At 40.6% G+C, this 15,547-nt stretch overlaps 4 protein-coding genes across 6 annotated transcripts; 1 reads left to right on the top strand and 3 right to left on the bottom strand.

The window, feature by feature from the left end:
• Positions 1-268: 268 nt before the first annotated feature.
• On the bottom strand, positions 269-2,820 carry LOC126586209 (cardiolipin synthase (CMP-forming), mitochondrial). The gene is made up of 8 exons (XM_050250936.1): positions 2,182-2,820; positions 2,021-2,087; positions 1,846-1,920; positions 1,670-1,721; positions 1,256-1,341; positions 1,082-1,156; positions 843-937; positions 269-749 (listed from the first exon to the last, which is right to left on the bottom strand). The coding sequence occupies exons 1-8, from the start codon at positions 2,676-2,678 to the stop codon at positions 659-661; spliced, it is 1,038 nt and encodes a 345-aa protein (XP_050106893.1). The 5' UTR covers positions 2,679-2,820; the 3' UTR covers positions 269-658.
• A 680-nt stretch (positions 2,821-3,500) lies between these two features.
• LOC126586208 (probable serine/threonine-protein kinase PBL23) lies at positions 3,501-5,926 on the top strand. The gene is made up of 5 exons (XM_050250934.1): positions 3,501-3,816; positions 4,069-4,250; positions 4,364-4,553; positions 4,634-5,025; positions 5,336-5,926. Exons 1-5 carry the CDS (start codon positions 3,630-3,632, stop codon positions 5,618-5,620), a joined length of 1,236 nt encoding a protein of 411 aa, XP_050106891.1. The 5' UTR covers positions 3,501-3,629; the 3' UTR covers positions 5,621-5,926.
• On the bottom strand, positions 5,833-6,500 carry LOC126586210 (uncharacterized). The gene has a single exon (XM_050250937.1). The coding sequence runs from the start codon at positions 6,413-6,415 to the stop codon at positions 5,981-5,983; it is 435 nt and encodes a 144-aa protein (XP_050106894.1). The 5' UTR covers positions 6,416-6,500; the 3' UTR covers positions 5,833-5,980.
• Positions 6,501-8,562: 2,062 nt separating this feature from the next.
• On the bottom strand, positions 8,563-15,172 carry LOC126587994 (phospholipase A I-like). 3 transcript variants are annotated; one of them, XM_050253110.1, is made up of 18 exons: positions 14,341-15,172; positions 13,995-14,142; positions 13,815-13,893; positions 13,552-13,705; positions 13,250-13,459; positions 12,919-13,164; positions 12,669-12,831; positions 12,319-12,579; positions 12,097-12,218; positions 11,623-11,784; positions 11,356-11,539; positions 11,095-11,231; positions 10,835-10,973; positions 10,426-10,632; positions 9,872-10,343; positions 9,568-9,784; positions 9,379-9,468; positions 8,563-9,283 (listed from the first exon to the last, which is right to left on the bottom strand). In XM_050253110.1, the coding sequence occupies exons 1-18, from the start codon at positions 14,869-14,871 to the stop codon at positions 8,834-8,836; spliced, it is 3,972 nt and encodes a 1,323-aa protein (XP_050109067.1). In that variant the 5' UTR covers positions 14,872-15,172; the 3' UTR covers positions 8,563-8,833. The 3 variants fall into 3 exon arrangements, with proteins under 3 accessions (XP_050109067.1, XP_050109068.1, XP_050109069.1); XM_050253111.1 differs by having other exon boundaries at positions 10,432-10,632; XM_050253112.1 differs by lacking the exon at positions 14,341-15,172 and having other exon boundaries at positions 13,815-13,890; positions 13,995-14,027.
• Positions 15,173-15,547: the final 375 nt, after the last annotated feature.

Raw genomic sequence — 15,547 nt, 5'->3', positions numbered from 1 at the left:
GTAATTTCTCATTTATACCGTTACAAGTTCTGGAGGGACAATAAAAGTTCCCACAAAACCAATTATTCAAGGAACATTGCCACCATATGTAGGCTCAGTGTTAGCAGAACCACATCGGTGGGAATAAAGAAAAGCAATAACTTTAAATAAGATTATCCCACTCTAACTAATACTGAGACATTTTGTGGTAAAACCTACACATGAGGGATTGACCATATAGTAAAATTAGTGACAGTATCGATGTCGTTAGAGTGAAACCCCCGGCCCGTCAATCTAAAAAATTTCAACACTCAGAGGCTTGAATACATGATGGCATGGCAAGCAGTGTTCTGAACCTGAAAAGGTTTTGAAAAGCTACAAAGTTTGGACGTCAAACTTTAATCCGGCATCAGTATATCTGTTACATTTCTCTTTTCCAAAATTTCTTTAGGGCTATACAGGTGAGGAATCTCTCATTGCGACTGTTCACATCTTCACCAAGTTGACATCCCGTTGCAATTTTCTTTTACGCAATCCGCGTCTGTAGCTCGCAAAAAATGCGGGCGTGATCGGTTTCCCAAGTGTGAAACGAGTAGGCTTGTTTGTCAAAATTCTTATTTATGCTGCGCATTGGAACTCCATGATGTTGCAGGCTGAAAGCGTTGCAGCGTTACTTAAATTAGGATTTCCGAGCGGTCAATGCAGATCTCCCCAAGTGTTGTGCCCCGTAAGCTGCTGTGGAAGCCACTGTTGTTGATGCAACTAACCAACTGCACCAATTCGAGATGAACAATGAGCTCTCTGAACATATATTATACCAAAGAAAACAAGTTACAAGACAGCTGATTTCTGCGTCAGATCACCTCAAGTATGTAATGTATGACTGGGTTTCTTGCGTTCCAAACTCTGGTTGAAGGAGAACTGCCGCCACTAAAATCAACTGGAAGACCGTGTTAAGCTGTAAACGTCCATAGTATTATTTGTTAGGAAACAGAGAAGGCGCCTTAATCACAACCAAACAACAAGCGCAAGCACCACAGAAATTTTATCTCAATCTCTAGCCCTGAGCACTGTGTGATACTTGGTAGAGAATAAAGCTTACCTTGCTAATAAAGAGTGGTTCGACCTTCTCGGGACGGGTTCCATCAAGGTTGAAAAAGTCGGACATACTATTCCACTGAAAAAGTTCAACAATGTCAAATCAGATTTTGGCAACATGAGTAACCAAATTATTTGGGCCAAGACGTTGATAAGAAAAATGAACAAAAGATCTCACCTTCCACCCCAAGCTACTAGCTCTTTGATAAACTGCACCACCAACAAGGCCAACATCCCGGAACACAATGAGTCCAACCAGTCCGGCTTCAGAATCCCAAAATCAAACGCAATTAGTTCCAACAGCAAACTAGTTTCCCAACACACAATTCTTCAGAGTAAACCAATAAGGGCTTCAGATACCAAAGATAAACTAAGAAACTAACTGAAAAAAGCAAACATAGGCAAAGTATTTACTCAGATAGGTAGGCCGAGAATGTGGCTGTGAACGAAATTTCTTTGTGTATAGTTGCAATCTAAATACAGTCTCTGAATCAATGTGCATGTGTGGAGCCTGTGTTTGTATTAACGACAATAGCTTAATCATCGATGTGATATGAAAATCAAATATGTAGACGGACTATTTGGTACTTACGGTGAAGAAGACCCTTATGCACCAAGGCCAAAGCAACGCATCCTATGAGAACCTGTATCACAAGGAATCACAAAGCAACACACATTGGCACATCAACAACCCAACCCAAACCACAAGTAACTAGGAATTCAAAGGCACCACTTTTGAAAGAATCGAAAACTGAAAAGCACTTATACCTTATCAGCAAGGGGATCCAGATAGGACCCAACAACAGAATTGATCTTCATCCTCCTAGCCATGTATCCATCCAACTATACAATCAAAGCACAAGTAAAATCAAATCTCACAAAAACTAGAAACCGTGTCCAGCTTAAAATTCCTGTCTCCGAAAACGGCTTCGAAATAACTTACCCAGTCACTTGCCCCAGAGATTGCCAATCCCACCATTGCAGAAGAGTACCATTCATTTGTGATCATCCTGCATACCAGTTCCAAATTACAAATTAATTAAACTAAAAACACACACCCACATAATAAAATAGAGGAATTGTGAAAGAAAAAAAAAGTTTTACCATCCAAGCAAAGGACCCGAAATCAACCGACTCATGGAGATCATATTGGGCAAATTGACAAAATCGTCACTGACATCTTTCAACCCGACACCGCGATCCACCACCGTCGGAGCCGGCGAGAGTGACCCAACCTCCAATGGGAGCGGGAAGCTCGGTATCCTCCTTAGCAGGTTCAAGTGCAATGAAGCTTCGATCTTTCTGAGGACGACGCCGTTTCCGCCGAGGTAGAGCGGAGTGGAGGACTGCGAGAGCTTCCATGGAGGGCGGGAGAGGAAGAGAGGTCCGTGAAAAGGAACGATCCAATTGGAGAGCGGAGAGAGGAAGGTCCTGGAAATCTGAGACGGCAATCGGAAGAGGGGGTAAGAGAGAGGGTAGGAGAGAGGAGAGTAGTGAAGAGGGGCGGAGATGGAGGAGGTGGAAGCGGTGACGGTGAGGAAGGTTCTGGATGATTTTTTAGGGTTTTGGATTAGGGCTTTCAGGGACCGGAAGATCGCCATGGCTGGATTGAAGCATTCTGGGGAAGGAAAAAAGATTGGCGGAAAACTCAACTGTAAAATTTGGGTTTTGCAAGGGCTTAGGCCATCTCCAACTTCAAGATAGTCAAAAATAGCCTGAAAATCACTTCTAACCGAAGATCAAGCTAAAGGGCTCGTAGGTCTCACTGAACCAAAAAAAAGCCAAATGCTAACCGGCTGGCCCAAACCAACCAGCCAGCTCCGGACGAGGCCGCATGCTGATGTCATATTTAAAATTTTCTTTTTTACAAGTTTTTTTTTGGGGGGTCAAAATTTTCCAAAAAATATTTAATTATGGGTTTAGATTTTTGGGCCAAGAAAGGTGATTTGGTCAAAGTTGGGGTGCTCATTTTATAAGTATGTTTCCTCTTATTCATCTCACACGGCTGATGTGAGGCAATTATAATGAGTGTAGTTATAGTTATAGTTCATTTTATAAGCATGTTCATTTCACAATTTATTTTAAATATTTAATTTGTTTGGGCCTATGGCCATTTGGTCCTCGATTGGAGAAGAGTTTTTGTGATAGGGCTAAAACGAACTCTATGACCCTTTGACTCTCGGTTAAAGATGGTAAGAAATATGAGCCTACACTGTTTATTAAAAAAATTAATTTCTTGTTAATTTATCAATACCATCAAAGTATTATAGTCAAATCTCGAAAGTTTCGTCAAATTGAGGGTGAAGTGTAGAAGTTTGTTGACATAATTAAACAACATTAGCAAAACTGTGTTCTAGAGAACGCGTCTGTTGTATTATACAGCTCTGACTCAATGGTTCTAATTTTGTCCGAAAACATAAAAACTCAATGGTCTTTACCGATGTTGGTTTCAAACTTTCAACTTCAAACCTTTTTCTTCAAATTTGTTGCTGCCAATTCCTGACGTAGTTTTTATGCTTGCCATTGGCATTCATTGAGAGTTCGCAGAACCAATGACGGCTCTGCCAGCGGAAGAGGCGCCGGGGAGGGAGGAGAGCAGGATGACTTGCTTCTCATGTTGCAGGGTGGATGTCGACGAGCCTGAAGAGTCTGTGAGGAGGGCCAGAATAAGAAGGCCATACTGTAGTGGTGGTGGGATGAGATTGAACTCGCTTTTAGCAACTTTTTCGGTTAAGTCAGGTCGAGAAAACGTTTCTGATTTCTCATTTTGTTTTAGTTTTAATGCAATGCAATGCAGATTTTGGTAGGTGAAGATGTTTGCTAACTGGAATTTATGTAAAATGATGCAGGGTTGGTTAAATTGCTGGAATTTATAGACTAGGTTTCGATTTCCGACCATATTTTTGCATTGAAACATACACATTATGCATGAAAAGAAAACTGTAGTTGGGGAAATATGATGTTTACATAGGCAATGTGATCAATGTGCAGGCAGCAGCCAATGCAGGAATTTACAGAAGGAGATACTAAAGACAGGACACGCGAAGAAATCTGCGCAGCTTTTTACATACGAGGAACTGGCTGCTGCAACTGATAACTTCAATCCTGATTCTCTGCTGGGAGAAGGTGGATTTGGGAAGGTGTACAAAGGTTACTTGGACAGCATTAAACAGGTATGTTTCTCTCCCCATCTCTTACGCGTGTGTGCGCACTTCTGCGCTCACACGCTTTGATGGTAGTCATAAGAAGATCTTGCTGTTCATGTTTTCAATTACATTCATTTCAGATTGTGGCGGTAAAGAAACTCGACAGGAAAGGGTTGCAAGGGAGCAGAGAGTTCTGCTCTGAAGTTATCATGTTGAGTTTGGTTCAACACGCGAACCTCGTCAATCTTATTGGCTATTGTGCAGAAGGAGATCAGAGAATTTTAGTGTATGAATTTATGGTCAATGGATCTTTGGAGAATCACCTTCTAGGTATGCAGAAACACAATGTGTCACCCGAAGATTTTCGCTCTTCTATGCCACAAAAGTAACCACATTTTCTCTGTCTTTAGATATATATCCAAATAGGGAGCCTCTTGATTGGTACACAAGGATGAAAATAGCTGAAGGAGCAGCAAAAGGGCTCGAGTACTTGCACGAAACTGCCAATCCGCCAGTAATTTACCGTGATTTGAAAGCTTCAAACATTTTACTAGACGAAAAGTTATGTCCAAAGCTCTCTGATTTTGGACTTGCTAAGTTAGGTCCAACCGGAGACAAGGACCATGTGACTACTAGGGTGATGGGGACTTTCGGCTACTGTGCACCGGAGTATGCTTCAACAGGACAGCTGACAATAATGTCCGATGTCTACAGCTTCGGAGTTGTGTTTCTCGAGTTAATCACAGGAAGGAGAGCTATTGATGATCAAAGACCGGTTGGGGAGCAGATCCTAGTCAGTTGGGTATGCTAACAATCCTGGAGTAGTTAAACTACTTGTAATTGGAAACTTGAAAATCTTTTTACCTCTTACCATCTTTTTACTTTCATCCTATAGTAGTCCGACTTTGTACGAGGCGTCCTGTCTTTCTTAAAGATATGACGTTTTGAGAAAACCTCACTTTTACTAGTAGAAGAAAATTGAAAGAAGTGAGGTTTTCTCAACGCATTCCTATCTCTAAGAAAGACTAGACGTGTTGCACAAAGAATTTCTCATCATACAAGACTATATGGTCCTTGCAACCCTAATACTGGTCCTCTTTCCCATCATGCAGGCGAAGCCAAAGCTAAAGGACAGAAAGAGATACGCATCGATGGTTGACCCGTTACTTCGAGGGAGATATCCGGCGAAGGGTCTGAACCAAGCCGTTGCAATTGCAGCAATGTGTCTGAACGAGGAAGCTGATTACCGGCCTGCGATGGGTGACGTTGTGACTGCTCTCAGGCACCTATCGTTGCCAGTATACGACAGAAAAGGTGCCAAGGGTGCATTGGGAAACAGAGGCGCGCACGTTGAGTCAGTAAGCAGAGGAAGTTTCGGAGGAGACAAAGAGCTATAGCAATAGGATCAATGTGCAAGCTGAAGAATGTGCCTTGCAGCTATTCAAGCTATATCTAACTGTAATGGAAGAAGGGGATCTTTTATTTATAATTTTCCTTACAAAGTATAAGAATTTGGCAATCACGCACTATCATGCATTTTAAATTTCCTCGCACAGCAATGATTGATTGGCTAAGGATATTGTCACATTCTGCATTGCCATCCATGAAAAACTATTAACAGGGTGACCCTGGCTAGAGAGTCTTGAGTTTCATTGAACGTAAGCAGTCCTATAACAAAATTGTACAAAAAAGCTCAATAAATTTTTAAAAAAAAAAAAAAAACAATTTCAAAAGCGCTTTTGAGAATTTGCCTTAAGTTAAATGCTCAAGTTGTTCATGTCATCCTTGAGGATCTTGTAACTAAACCCGGGAACCCCATTTCGCCGATTGGTTTCCGCAACTTCTGCAGCAAAACACATACTTGACAAGAACCCTCTGCCGCTGCTGCTGCCGCTGCCGCTGCCGCCTCTCCTCTTCCTCCTCCTCCATGCCATTAACAATAGCCGGAAACCAGACTTGCCGCAATGACTACCACTACCGCCAGAAGTCAAGCCGAGTATCTGTCCCAGAGGCTTTATTGAGCTTGAGCTACCATGCCGGTCGAGCTCAAGCTTGCTGAAGTACTCGATCTCCTTCCTGACAAGCGATCCAACCGTGCCTCGCGTGCCTATAGCGATCGGAGCTGTTGCCGCAGCCATGGGATTTGTTTTAGGGAAGCTGGTTTCTGTTGCGCTGCCGGCTTTATACTGCATGATTTATTTTATTTTCGTAAAAAGGTGTGGAGAGTGATGTAAGAAGAAGCTTGTGGGTGAAGAAAAGTTGAGGGGAAGGAAGGAAGGATTGCTTTAAAATTAGGGCATCTTCTGCTTTCATGCTTATAAAACTCTTGATGCAGTGTGCTTTAGGTAAAGTGGACAGCCTGCGATTCTGCATAATTGGCGCATCGGTTAAGACACATCATATGCTCCGGGTGGTTGCAGTAAAAGCATGCATAATCTCCGGATTAATTTTTTGCCCTTTTGACTGTGGAACTCCCATTCACTTTCATGGTATGGTTGGTTGATCAAAATAGGGAGTGATTTTTCAGTCTGACTGTTACACCGGCATGCGTTGTTTAGAAAAAAAACTAGTTTAACGCATAAATATGTGAGTTAACCAAGTTATGGTAACACAATTGGTTAATTAAAAGAGAGTTTTGGTAATTTTTGCAACGAAGAGTAGAAAACTTCGCATTGAGATTCTCTTTGAATATCACATTTTGCAGCCCGCAGATCGATCAATCCAAACTGTTTTGAGGGAGAGATACATGAGTGCTGGACAAAGAGATTGTGTGTGAGGTGAGCCACTAAAATGAACTAATGCAGACCGTATGATTTAAATTGAACAATCCAAATTGTTTGATCTGCGGGCTCCGGAGGAAGAGTGTCAATCCGAAAAACCACCATCTTTATACTTTCCTTGCAATCTATGCAAGGTTCTACGTTCCTTCGATCTAACCAATGAATGGGGGTAATAAGAAGAGAAATATTATAATATTTACTTCTTATCATCTGTTTTTTGTGTTTGTTATTTATTTTGGATGAGAAGTAAAATGATGAAAATTTGCTTTTTGTATTTTATTTGGACGGCGTTATAAATTTATAACTTTAATCTAAATTATAAAGAAACGAGTTAAACTTAGATGTATATCAGAGATATACTCTTCAAACCAACTTGATTACGCTCGGGTCTGCAATAATGCAATTGTTAAATGCTGATAACTTTTCATATAAAATGTTTGAGTTCAGGCATGCGATTGATTGATTTTGTCCCTGAGCCTCACCTGCATAGGCATGAATGGAGGGTGCCTAAAGGACATATGCAATTGATTAAACTCACAAAAGCTTTAGTGACAAACATCATTTCTTTCAGTTAATAATTAAATAGGAGGCCTTGTGAATTTTTTATAATAATTGATTAGTTTTTTCTTTCTTTCCGAGATTGGTGGTCGGTCCAATTGCATTTTTATGGGGTTTTTTAATCAAAATGGTTCCTGAGATTTTTATAACACATAACTTTGATTTTTGAGATTTAAAATCAATAGAAGTGGTCATTGAGATTGTCTACCATCTATTATTTTGGTCATTCTATTAAAAAACTCCGTTAAAGGGTCCTTGAGCTTTTCAACGAAATAACCAAAATAATGAATGATGGACAATCTCATGGATCATTTCTATTGATTTTAAATCTCAAGGACCAAAATTATGTGTTTTACAAATCTTAGGGACCAAATTTATGTTTTATACCCTCAACTTAACGGAGTTTTTTAATAGAATGACCAAAATAATTGATGGTAGACAATCTCAGGGACCAAAGTTATGTGTTATGCAAATTTCAATGACCATTTTGACTAAAAAACCTTTTTATGGAGAAAAGTTAAAAGGACAGATGAAGGCACTTATGGTTGTGCTCCAATTAGGTTTTTTTTGTAACACTACCGAAGATTTGCGGATGCTCTGGTTAGAGATACAATTATAAAACAAAGGCTCAGACAAAAAGAGATGATCTAAGAGGACTTCGAAAGAGGCTCTAAGAACATACATGAAGTACTTGGAGCTAACATAAGACTTGACACAAAACTGAGCATAATCGCGTTTTAGAATTCATACAGCAAACCCCCTTTAGCGAAATAAAACTTTGTTGTTGTTGTTAGGTTTCTCTTTTTCAGGTACAGTTTGTGAAAAGAGCCCCTAAACCCTTAAACTGGAATGCGATGATGGCTGTATCTCAAGCAAGCACTGCGCTGTGTTTTAACTTCCATGCACAAGTGTGCGAATGAATTTAGATAACGACGTTGTGGCATCCAAGCGCATGGAAGTTCTTCTCCGAAGGTTGAGTTGTGTAAACGATAAATAGACGATACAACGAAATTAACCTTTTTATTAATGAAGCAGAGGTGATGGCTAACAAGTCAACAACATTGGAAAAAATAAGAACATCTAAGCTCATATATATAATACCATAAACGTTACAACATTTCACTCTAGTTTTCTGTTTGTAAGCCTCAAAAATGGAAGTTTCCTCTTATTTCCTCATTTCTCATTTCTATTTTCCTATCATTTTTATTTCAATTTTCCTATCATTTTTATTTCAATTTTCTTTATTTTCCTGTGTGAGATCTAGTTAACAATCTAGTGTACACTGGGAAGATGGCATGAATACCTCAACTTCCGATGCGAGGCAAGAGCTTGTCGTAGAGCAGCATCCACGCTCGCGCCCTCTCGAAACAGTGACTCGTATAAATGACAAACAAATTGCGACACCTCTTCCTCATCGTCATCCCAAAAACCTGTAGACGGGTCCCCGTTTTCACTATCTTCCCAGTCACTCAGCGGACTGCTAGGCTCAGCCTCCTCATCTTCGATTTCATCTTCAGCGTCTTCCTCGCCAATCTCAAACTTCCCGTTTTCAAAAGCACTGAACTCTGCAGATCCGTGGAGTGCTGTCAGCTGTGTTTCCGGGGGCTGAGCTAAAGAACTTATAACAGCTTTAGCGCCAGAGTCTAAAAATGCTTTAATCAGTGGTGGCGTAGGTCCATATGTCCCTGTGCAAACAATGATCCTATCTCTCCAAGCTCCGACCTATAGTTATCGAAGATAAAAAGCATCAGTTTGATCACTAAAATCATGCGCCCATATGCATATTTAACTTAACAAACGTCAAGGTGATGGTGTACCATCCAGCGAACATCATCGGGTGTTAAATGGATAGAAGGGACAGTTCTACGAAACAAATATGCTCCAATTTCTTGGCCGTCGTCCATAACCTTCAAAAAATTCCATCATCCAACAAATCAGAGTTAGTATTTTGGCAACAATCCAATAAGTAGCAAAAAATAAATGGTTTCAATGCTAAAGTAACATACTTGAGTTTGGCGTCCCATATAACGGTGAACGATGCCTCCAAGTTGGAAGTATGGTCTACATGCAACCAAATCAGAAATAGTTGAAATATTGGCGAACGATGAATCAGCCTTCCTGCGGCGGTTTCGCATTGCTGATATCAAACTCAGTTTCACACTCTGAAGAAAATTATCTGCAAGCTCTCCGGGTTCAGCAACCACAAATACATCATTCTGCCAACTACAGAAACAAACAGCTGGTAAATTAGGACTAAAGCTGAAATAACATTAACTTGCAATTATAAAAGATCACTCCAGCAACACTGACCTTAATATCGAGCCAAGTGAGTCATTTTGAAGGGCTAAATGTACAATGCCCACTTGGGGCGAGTTCTGTAACTTCTCGTGCAATGACTGGACGGGTAAAGAAAGCTGTCTAGGTCCTAAAGGAGACTCAGGTGGTGACACAGCTCCTTTTCCAGACTGCGCATCTAAGCTTAAAGGTGGGACCATATCGATTCGGCCAACCCTCTGTGGGCCAAAATCAGGACTGTAGAAAAGTGGACTTGATGGGATGCTTGGAGGAAATAAAGGTGATGCAAATGGCGTTGGGAATGTTGTTGCTGGTACTGTTTTCAAAAATCCTGATATGCCTTGCATTAGCGATAATCGTATTCCATTACGAGCACAAAATGACTCAAGTGCATGAGCATGGTTCTGAGTGCGACCAGAATTGGGGCTATGTGAAGCTTCAACAAGTAGTACATTACGCCTCCAACCTAGAGATGGGCCTTTTTCCCCTGTTACAGAAAAGTATCAACAAAAAATGAGTAAAAACTAAAATTCACAGAGGCAAATTAAGAAAGATGTCAGCATCAATACCGTCACTTGATGCCTTTGACTTAGGGACATGTTGAGATCTTAAATTCTCGGACCACTTCTCATCATGTTGGAATGGCATAAGTAGTCTCTCACAGGCATCCTTAAGTACAAGAGAATTTTTCTGAATATATTCCTCAACTGCATCTTCCAATTTCATCCAGACTGCAGGATCAGTCTCATCCAGTTCCATATCACAGCGTTCATCAACTGCAGGAGAAAAGACAGAAGTGTGCTGTTGAGAATAGTACTTGAAATAAAACACCACATCAGAGAAAAAATCAATGCATGGAAGCAAAAATAGTCGGTTAGAAAAATGTTAAGACTTTATCCAAATTGGTTTTGCATGCAGTGGGTTGAAATTCTTGACATTTCATGCTCATGCACATATTACTTCACACTTAATGCATACCTGGATTAAACCGAAAATATTGTATTCCAGGGAGCATGGGTAGCAGTGTGCTCAAAGCTTCCTCCACCCGTTCCACAGAGCATGCACTTTCTATCAATACCTGACCAGTATCTAGATAACGCCAACCACCTTTTCGCACCTACACTAGCAGATTTTGAGTGAACCCATAAAGTGGAGCAACCACTCTCTAATATTGCACATGTATTATAAAATATTACATAATTGACTCTTCAAAAACATAGGAGATGTTATGTTTTTACCTTCGTTGGAACAGAACCACAGCCAATGGAAACTAAGCAGTCAATTTTTGTGTCTGGCCATAAAAGTTGTGCTTCTCTAATGGAAAAGATTGTAGGATTGTTTGCCACTATTGCACCATCTTGCCAACGATTCACATCTGTAGACATTGTAGGATAGAAACATTTACAAACAAATTAAAACCAATGAAGAGGTAATATGCATGCTCAATTTAATCCCTAAAAGCCTACTGATGAGATTTCCAAAAGAACATAAGAGAGTACCATCTGAGAAATCATCAAGATAATACGGAGCAGCAGATGATGCTCTTATAGCTTGCCATACTTGATGCTTACAGGTTCCTATAAAGGCACTGCGCTTATAGCCTTCAGCACATCCAGGAGGTGGTCCAGTTATGCCAGAACTCTCTGAAATTGCAGGAGGCACTTCTAGTGTTCCCGCAGGATACTAGAAATGAAGTACAAAATACCAAGTTAAAGTGTAAACAGTAAATTGATGACGTTTCAACAAAGGAACAAGTGGTCTCAAACCTGATAATTTCGGAATAGGAAAGGCTGAGCTGGCATCACGCTCACCAAAGTTGATACAACAAAAACTTTGGGAATGTTTTTCACTGCAGAGTCTATTAACAGATCCCCATCCTCATCGGCACACATTTCCTTCAACAATCTCTCAAACTGATCTGCACTATGCTGCAAGACAATATGTCACACCTATCGTTTAGAACTCAAAGCAACAGGGCAGCAAAATATAAATAAATAAGAGGACAGGCAAAAATGATTCCAGTAAAAATCAGAAACCTCCTGAATTAGATACAGGAAGGACAAAGAGGAGGAGAGAGGAAGAGAAGGGGGGGGGGGGAGAGAATCTTTTCCTCCCTCTCAAAATATTCTTGCGTGAAGAACATAAATTTACATATCAATCTTGAAATCCAAAATAAGTAAGGGAAAATGAAAGATATATAAAGTTACGAACAAAACAAATATAAAGCATAGAGAACATACTTTAGATCCATGTACAACAACTCTAAAACTCTGGGACGAACTTTTATAGAGCTGATCCAACTTCTCTCTCCAAGTTGCAGCTTCATTATCCTTTGGAGCAGGTTCAGCAAAGACATGTTTTCCTACGAATCATGATATTAGACATGTAAAGAAGAAAAGAAAAAAAAAACATGATCGATGAGCAAGCTTTGTGCACACTCATTCCTAATACAGCATACTCACCAAGATTTTTGTATATTTCTTCACATTTGTCTAATGACATTAGCTTAATGCCAAGTGCAACAGCAAGCATTCCACCAGTTGATGTGCCGCATATGAGGTCAAACAACTCATGTATCTGTTTTCCAGTTCCCTTCTCAATTGCTTTAAGAATTTGTACAGTTGCCAGACCTTTCATACCACCACCATCCATTGAAAGTATGCGCAGTCCTTGCTTTGGCACTGGTCTCCCCCTTATGGCACGTCGCAGGAGTCCATTCTCCCCTGCAAAAGGCATGGCATTGAACAAAGCTTATAAGGCTTGGAATCTAAAGACTAAACACCCGAAAACAAATTAAACTTAAGAGACAAACCGAGAATCGCCAAAGCACGAGCCGCAGCTTTATGCACACGGGCCTCAGGTGCAGCCGTCAAGCGCATTAGAAGTTCGCACAAGCTTTCAGAAGTAACCATAATACGGCGATTCTCCAAACAGAAGGCCAAATTACCTACTGCCAACAAAGCTAATCTTTGTACCTAATGAAAGGTCAACTTTAATTACATGACAATACTAACAAGAAGAGTACGATAACCAGTGCCTTATGGAAAAAGTAAAGAACTTGCCTCAGTGGTTTTGTGGGCACACAATAATTTCAAAGATTTCAATACATCCTTGGTCAGCATCTTCTGAGCTACAGCATCAGATGCAAAAGCCAGCTTCACCACAACTTGCAACACAGAAATTACTTCCCCCTGGGGCATAGACTTCAACACTGTCTCGATTGGTTGCATAATGTCGGATTTCATCAACTGCATGGCAATTGAAACATCTGCAGCAAGAGATGAAAGAGCAGAACATGCTTGTTCAACCTGCCAGAAGTCGGAACTCTTAAACCATATGCAGCAGAAGAGTGATAAGCAGTGAAATCTTTGTCAGGACAGCTAACCAACATACCACATGACGGTTGTCACTGCTTATCATACTTATAAGCTGCCTCACTGCATTCTCATCTTTGCCAACGACTGCGCGATTTCCTTGGTCTTGCATAATCTTTGCAAGTGCAGATGCTAGTAAAGGGTGATGACAAGAAGAAAACCGAAATATAAGAGAGAAAAAGGCGCTTAGCTTATGCCTAGACGCACCAAAATAGGAACTATTTTCCATCTGCAATTACCAACAAATATTTTTCAATGTAAAGTCTGAGATTATAAATTGTAACGAACAAAAACTTCTATAGAAATTGCATTAATCACCACCTCTATTTGCACATTCACTGATCTCAAGTTATCATCTGCCACAATCCTGATATTCGCAAGAGACAAGTGATGAAGTTTGTGGAGAGGCAGGATTTCAGGAAGAAATTCAAGAGGGTTTCCAAATAGCCTAAGAACTCGTAGCTCAGCCATAGCCCTGCCATAAATTTGGACAGAACCATTAGACCCTAGAGAAAATCATGCCTTACAAAACTTAGAAAAATATATACAGACAATTAACTATGTCCAAATGCTGATGAAATGACCTGAAATCAAGCAAAGGCCGTACAAGCTTGTTGTGTTCCAATGAAAGTTCCACTAATCCAACACACTGTCTTAGCTCTACTGTTACAAGTCCAACAGAAATAATAAATGAATATGAAAGATTTGACCTCCAAAATATGAACTTCATGCTGTTTAGGTTTACAAAGGGAATCCAAACTTACAAGGTACTGAAACCAGCATGTTGTAGTCTACCCTGAGGACTTTTAAGCTTTTCAGTTCGCCAAGCTCAGAAGGCAAAATTGACAACTTATTGTTATCAAGGTACAGCTTTTCGAGAAGAGGCAGTTGAGTTAGCTCTACTGGTAAAACCTGCAAGTAGTATGCAAGATATAGAGATATAAACTCAAACTTCTGGTTTTGCTAAAAAATTAAGAAAACTACACCAAGAATAGTCATTTCTTTCAAAGACTACACAGCAATCAATCAAAGTCTAATAGATCGATTACATATTTATACAGACAATCAGAAATACAATAAATGAACAAAAAGATTAAAAGAAAGACTCACCGACAACCCACAACCACTCAGATTGACGATGGTGACGCACTGCCAATGCACACCGCAGGCCGCCTCGCCGTCGGCAACCGCAGGCATTGTCGAAGCGAAATTGGAGCGCAACAAACGAGTCAAGACTCCAGTGCCATCGCTTTGCTGGCTGGAGCCGACCGTCTTGGTCATGGTCACGGCTCTCAAAGGCTCTCTGCGCCTCACGACTCTCATGTCCACACCCACATTAGCCTCCTCAGCTTCCTCGATCCTCAATTCAACCACCACCGTGTCCTGAGGCATCGGCAACGCCACCATTAGCTGCGACTTGAGCCTCAGAGCCACCTGCTCCTCATCATCTCCAGCCTGCCAATCCAAGTCGATCCGAAACCCTAATTCCTGATCCTGATTCGCCACGGAAGACAAGGACGACGAGGACGAGGACGAAGCCGAAGACGTACGGTCGAAGGTCTCCGGCGGACCCTCGGTGCCGTAATTGAGCATGAGATGGAAGATCTCCGAGGGCCGCTTCCATCCCAGTCCCCAAGACATTGTGATCAGCCGCAAATAGGGTTCAAATTCAACGGCGATCTTGATCGGACGGGTGGGAGTTCAGCTGAAGTGGCATTTGGAAATCCCCAGCGCGATTGCAATCACGCCGGCGAGAGAGGCAATTGTGGGCCTGACTGAAGTTGGAGGTTGGATTTGGGGAGAGAAATGTGAGGGTTGAGGGTTAGGGTTTTATGAGGAAGTAGAATTGGGATTAATGGCGGGAGAAAAATGCAGGCGGTCTCTGTATGTCTTGAGCTTTGGAGTTTCCGGAGAGACACCAAACCTGAAAGTCGGAAACGAACTGAAGGAATATGTAATATTCTTCTTCATTGTCAAACGACGTCGTACCTTGCCTGGTTTCTTGTTTCTTTCTTTTTTTTTTTTAGAAATTTTAACGAAAAGTCTTCGATACTGTTTATTTTAACGAAAAATCATATTTTTACACTAAAAAGTTAATTCATTTTACCCTTTATTTTGTTCTTGTTGTCAAAACTCAAAATTTTTAAGTCATTTTCATTAGTTTTTTCTTTAATTTTTTTAATCTATTTTAAATAGAGAGTTGTTAAAATTCAAAATTTTCAAACCATTTTCATTAGTTTTTTTTTTAATTTTTTTAATCTATTTTAAATAGGAAGTTATAACGAAAAATCCGTGGTACTGTTCACTTTAACGAAAA

The sequence above is a fragment of the Malus sylvestris genome, chromosome 10 (genome assembly GCF_916048215.2).
Source record: "Malus sylvestris chromosome 10, drMalSylv7.2, whole genome shotgun sequence".
Taxonomy (NCBI): Eukaryota; Viridiplantae; Streptophyta; class Magnoliopsida; order Rosales; family Rosaceae; genus Malus; species Malus sylvestris.
This window is presented reverse-complemented; position numbering and strand designations above follow the sequence as displayed.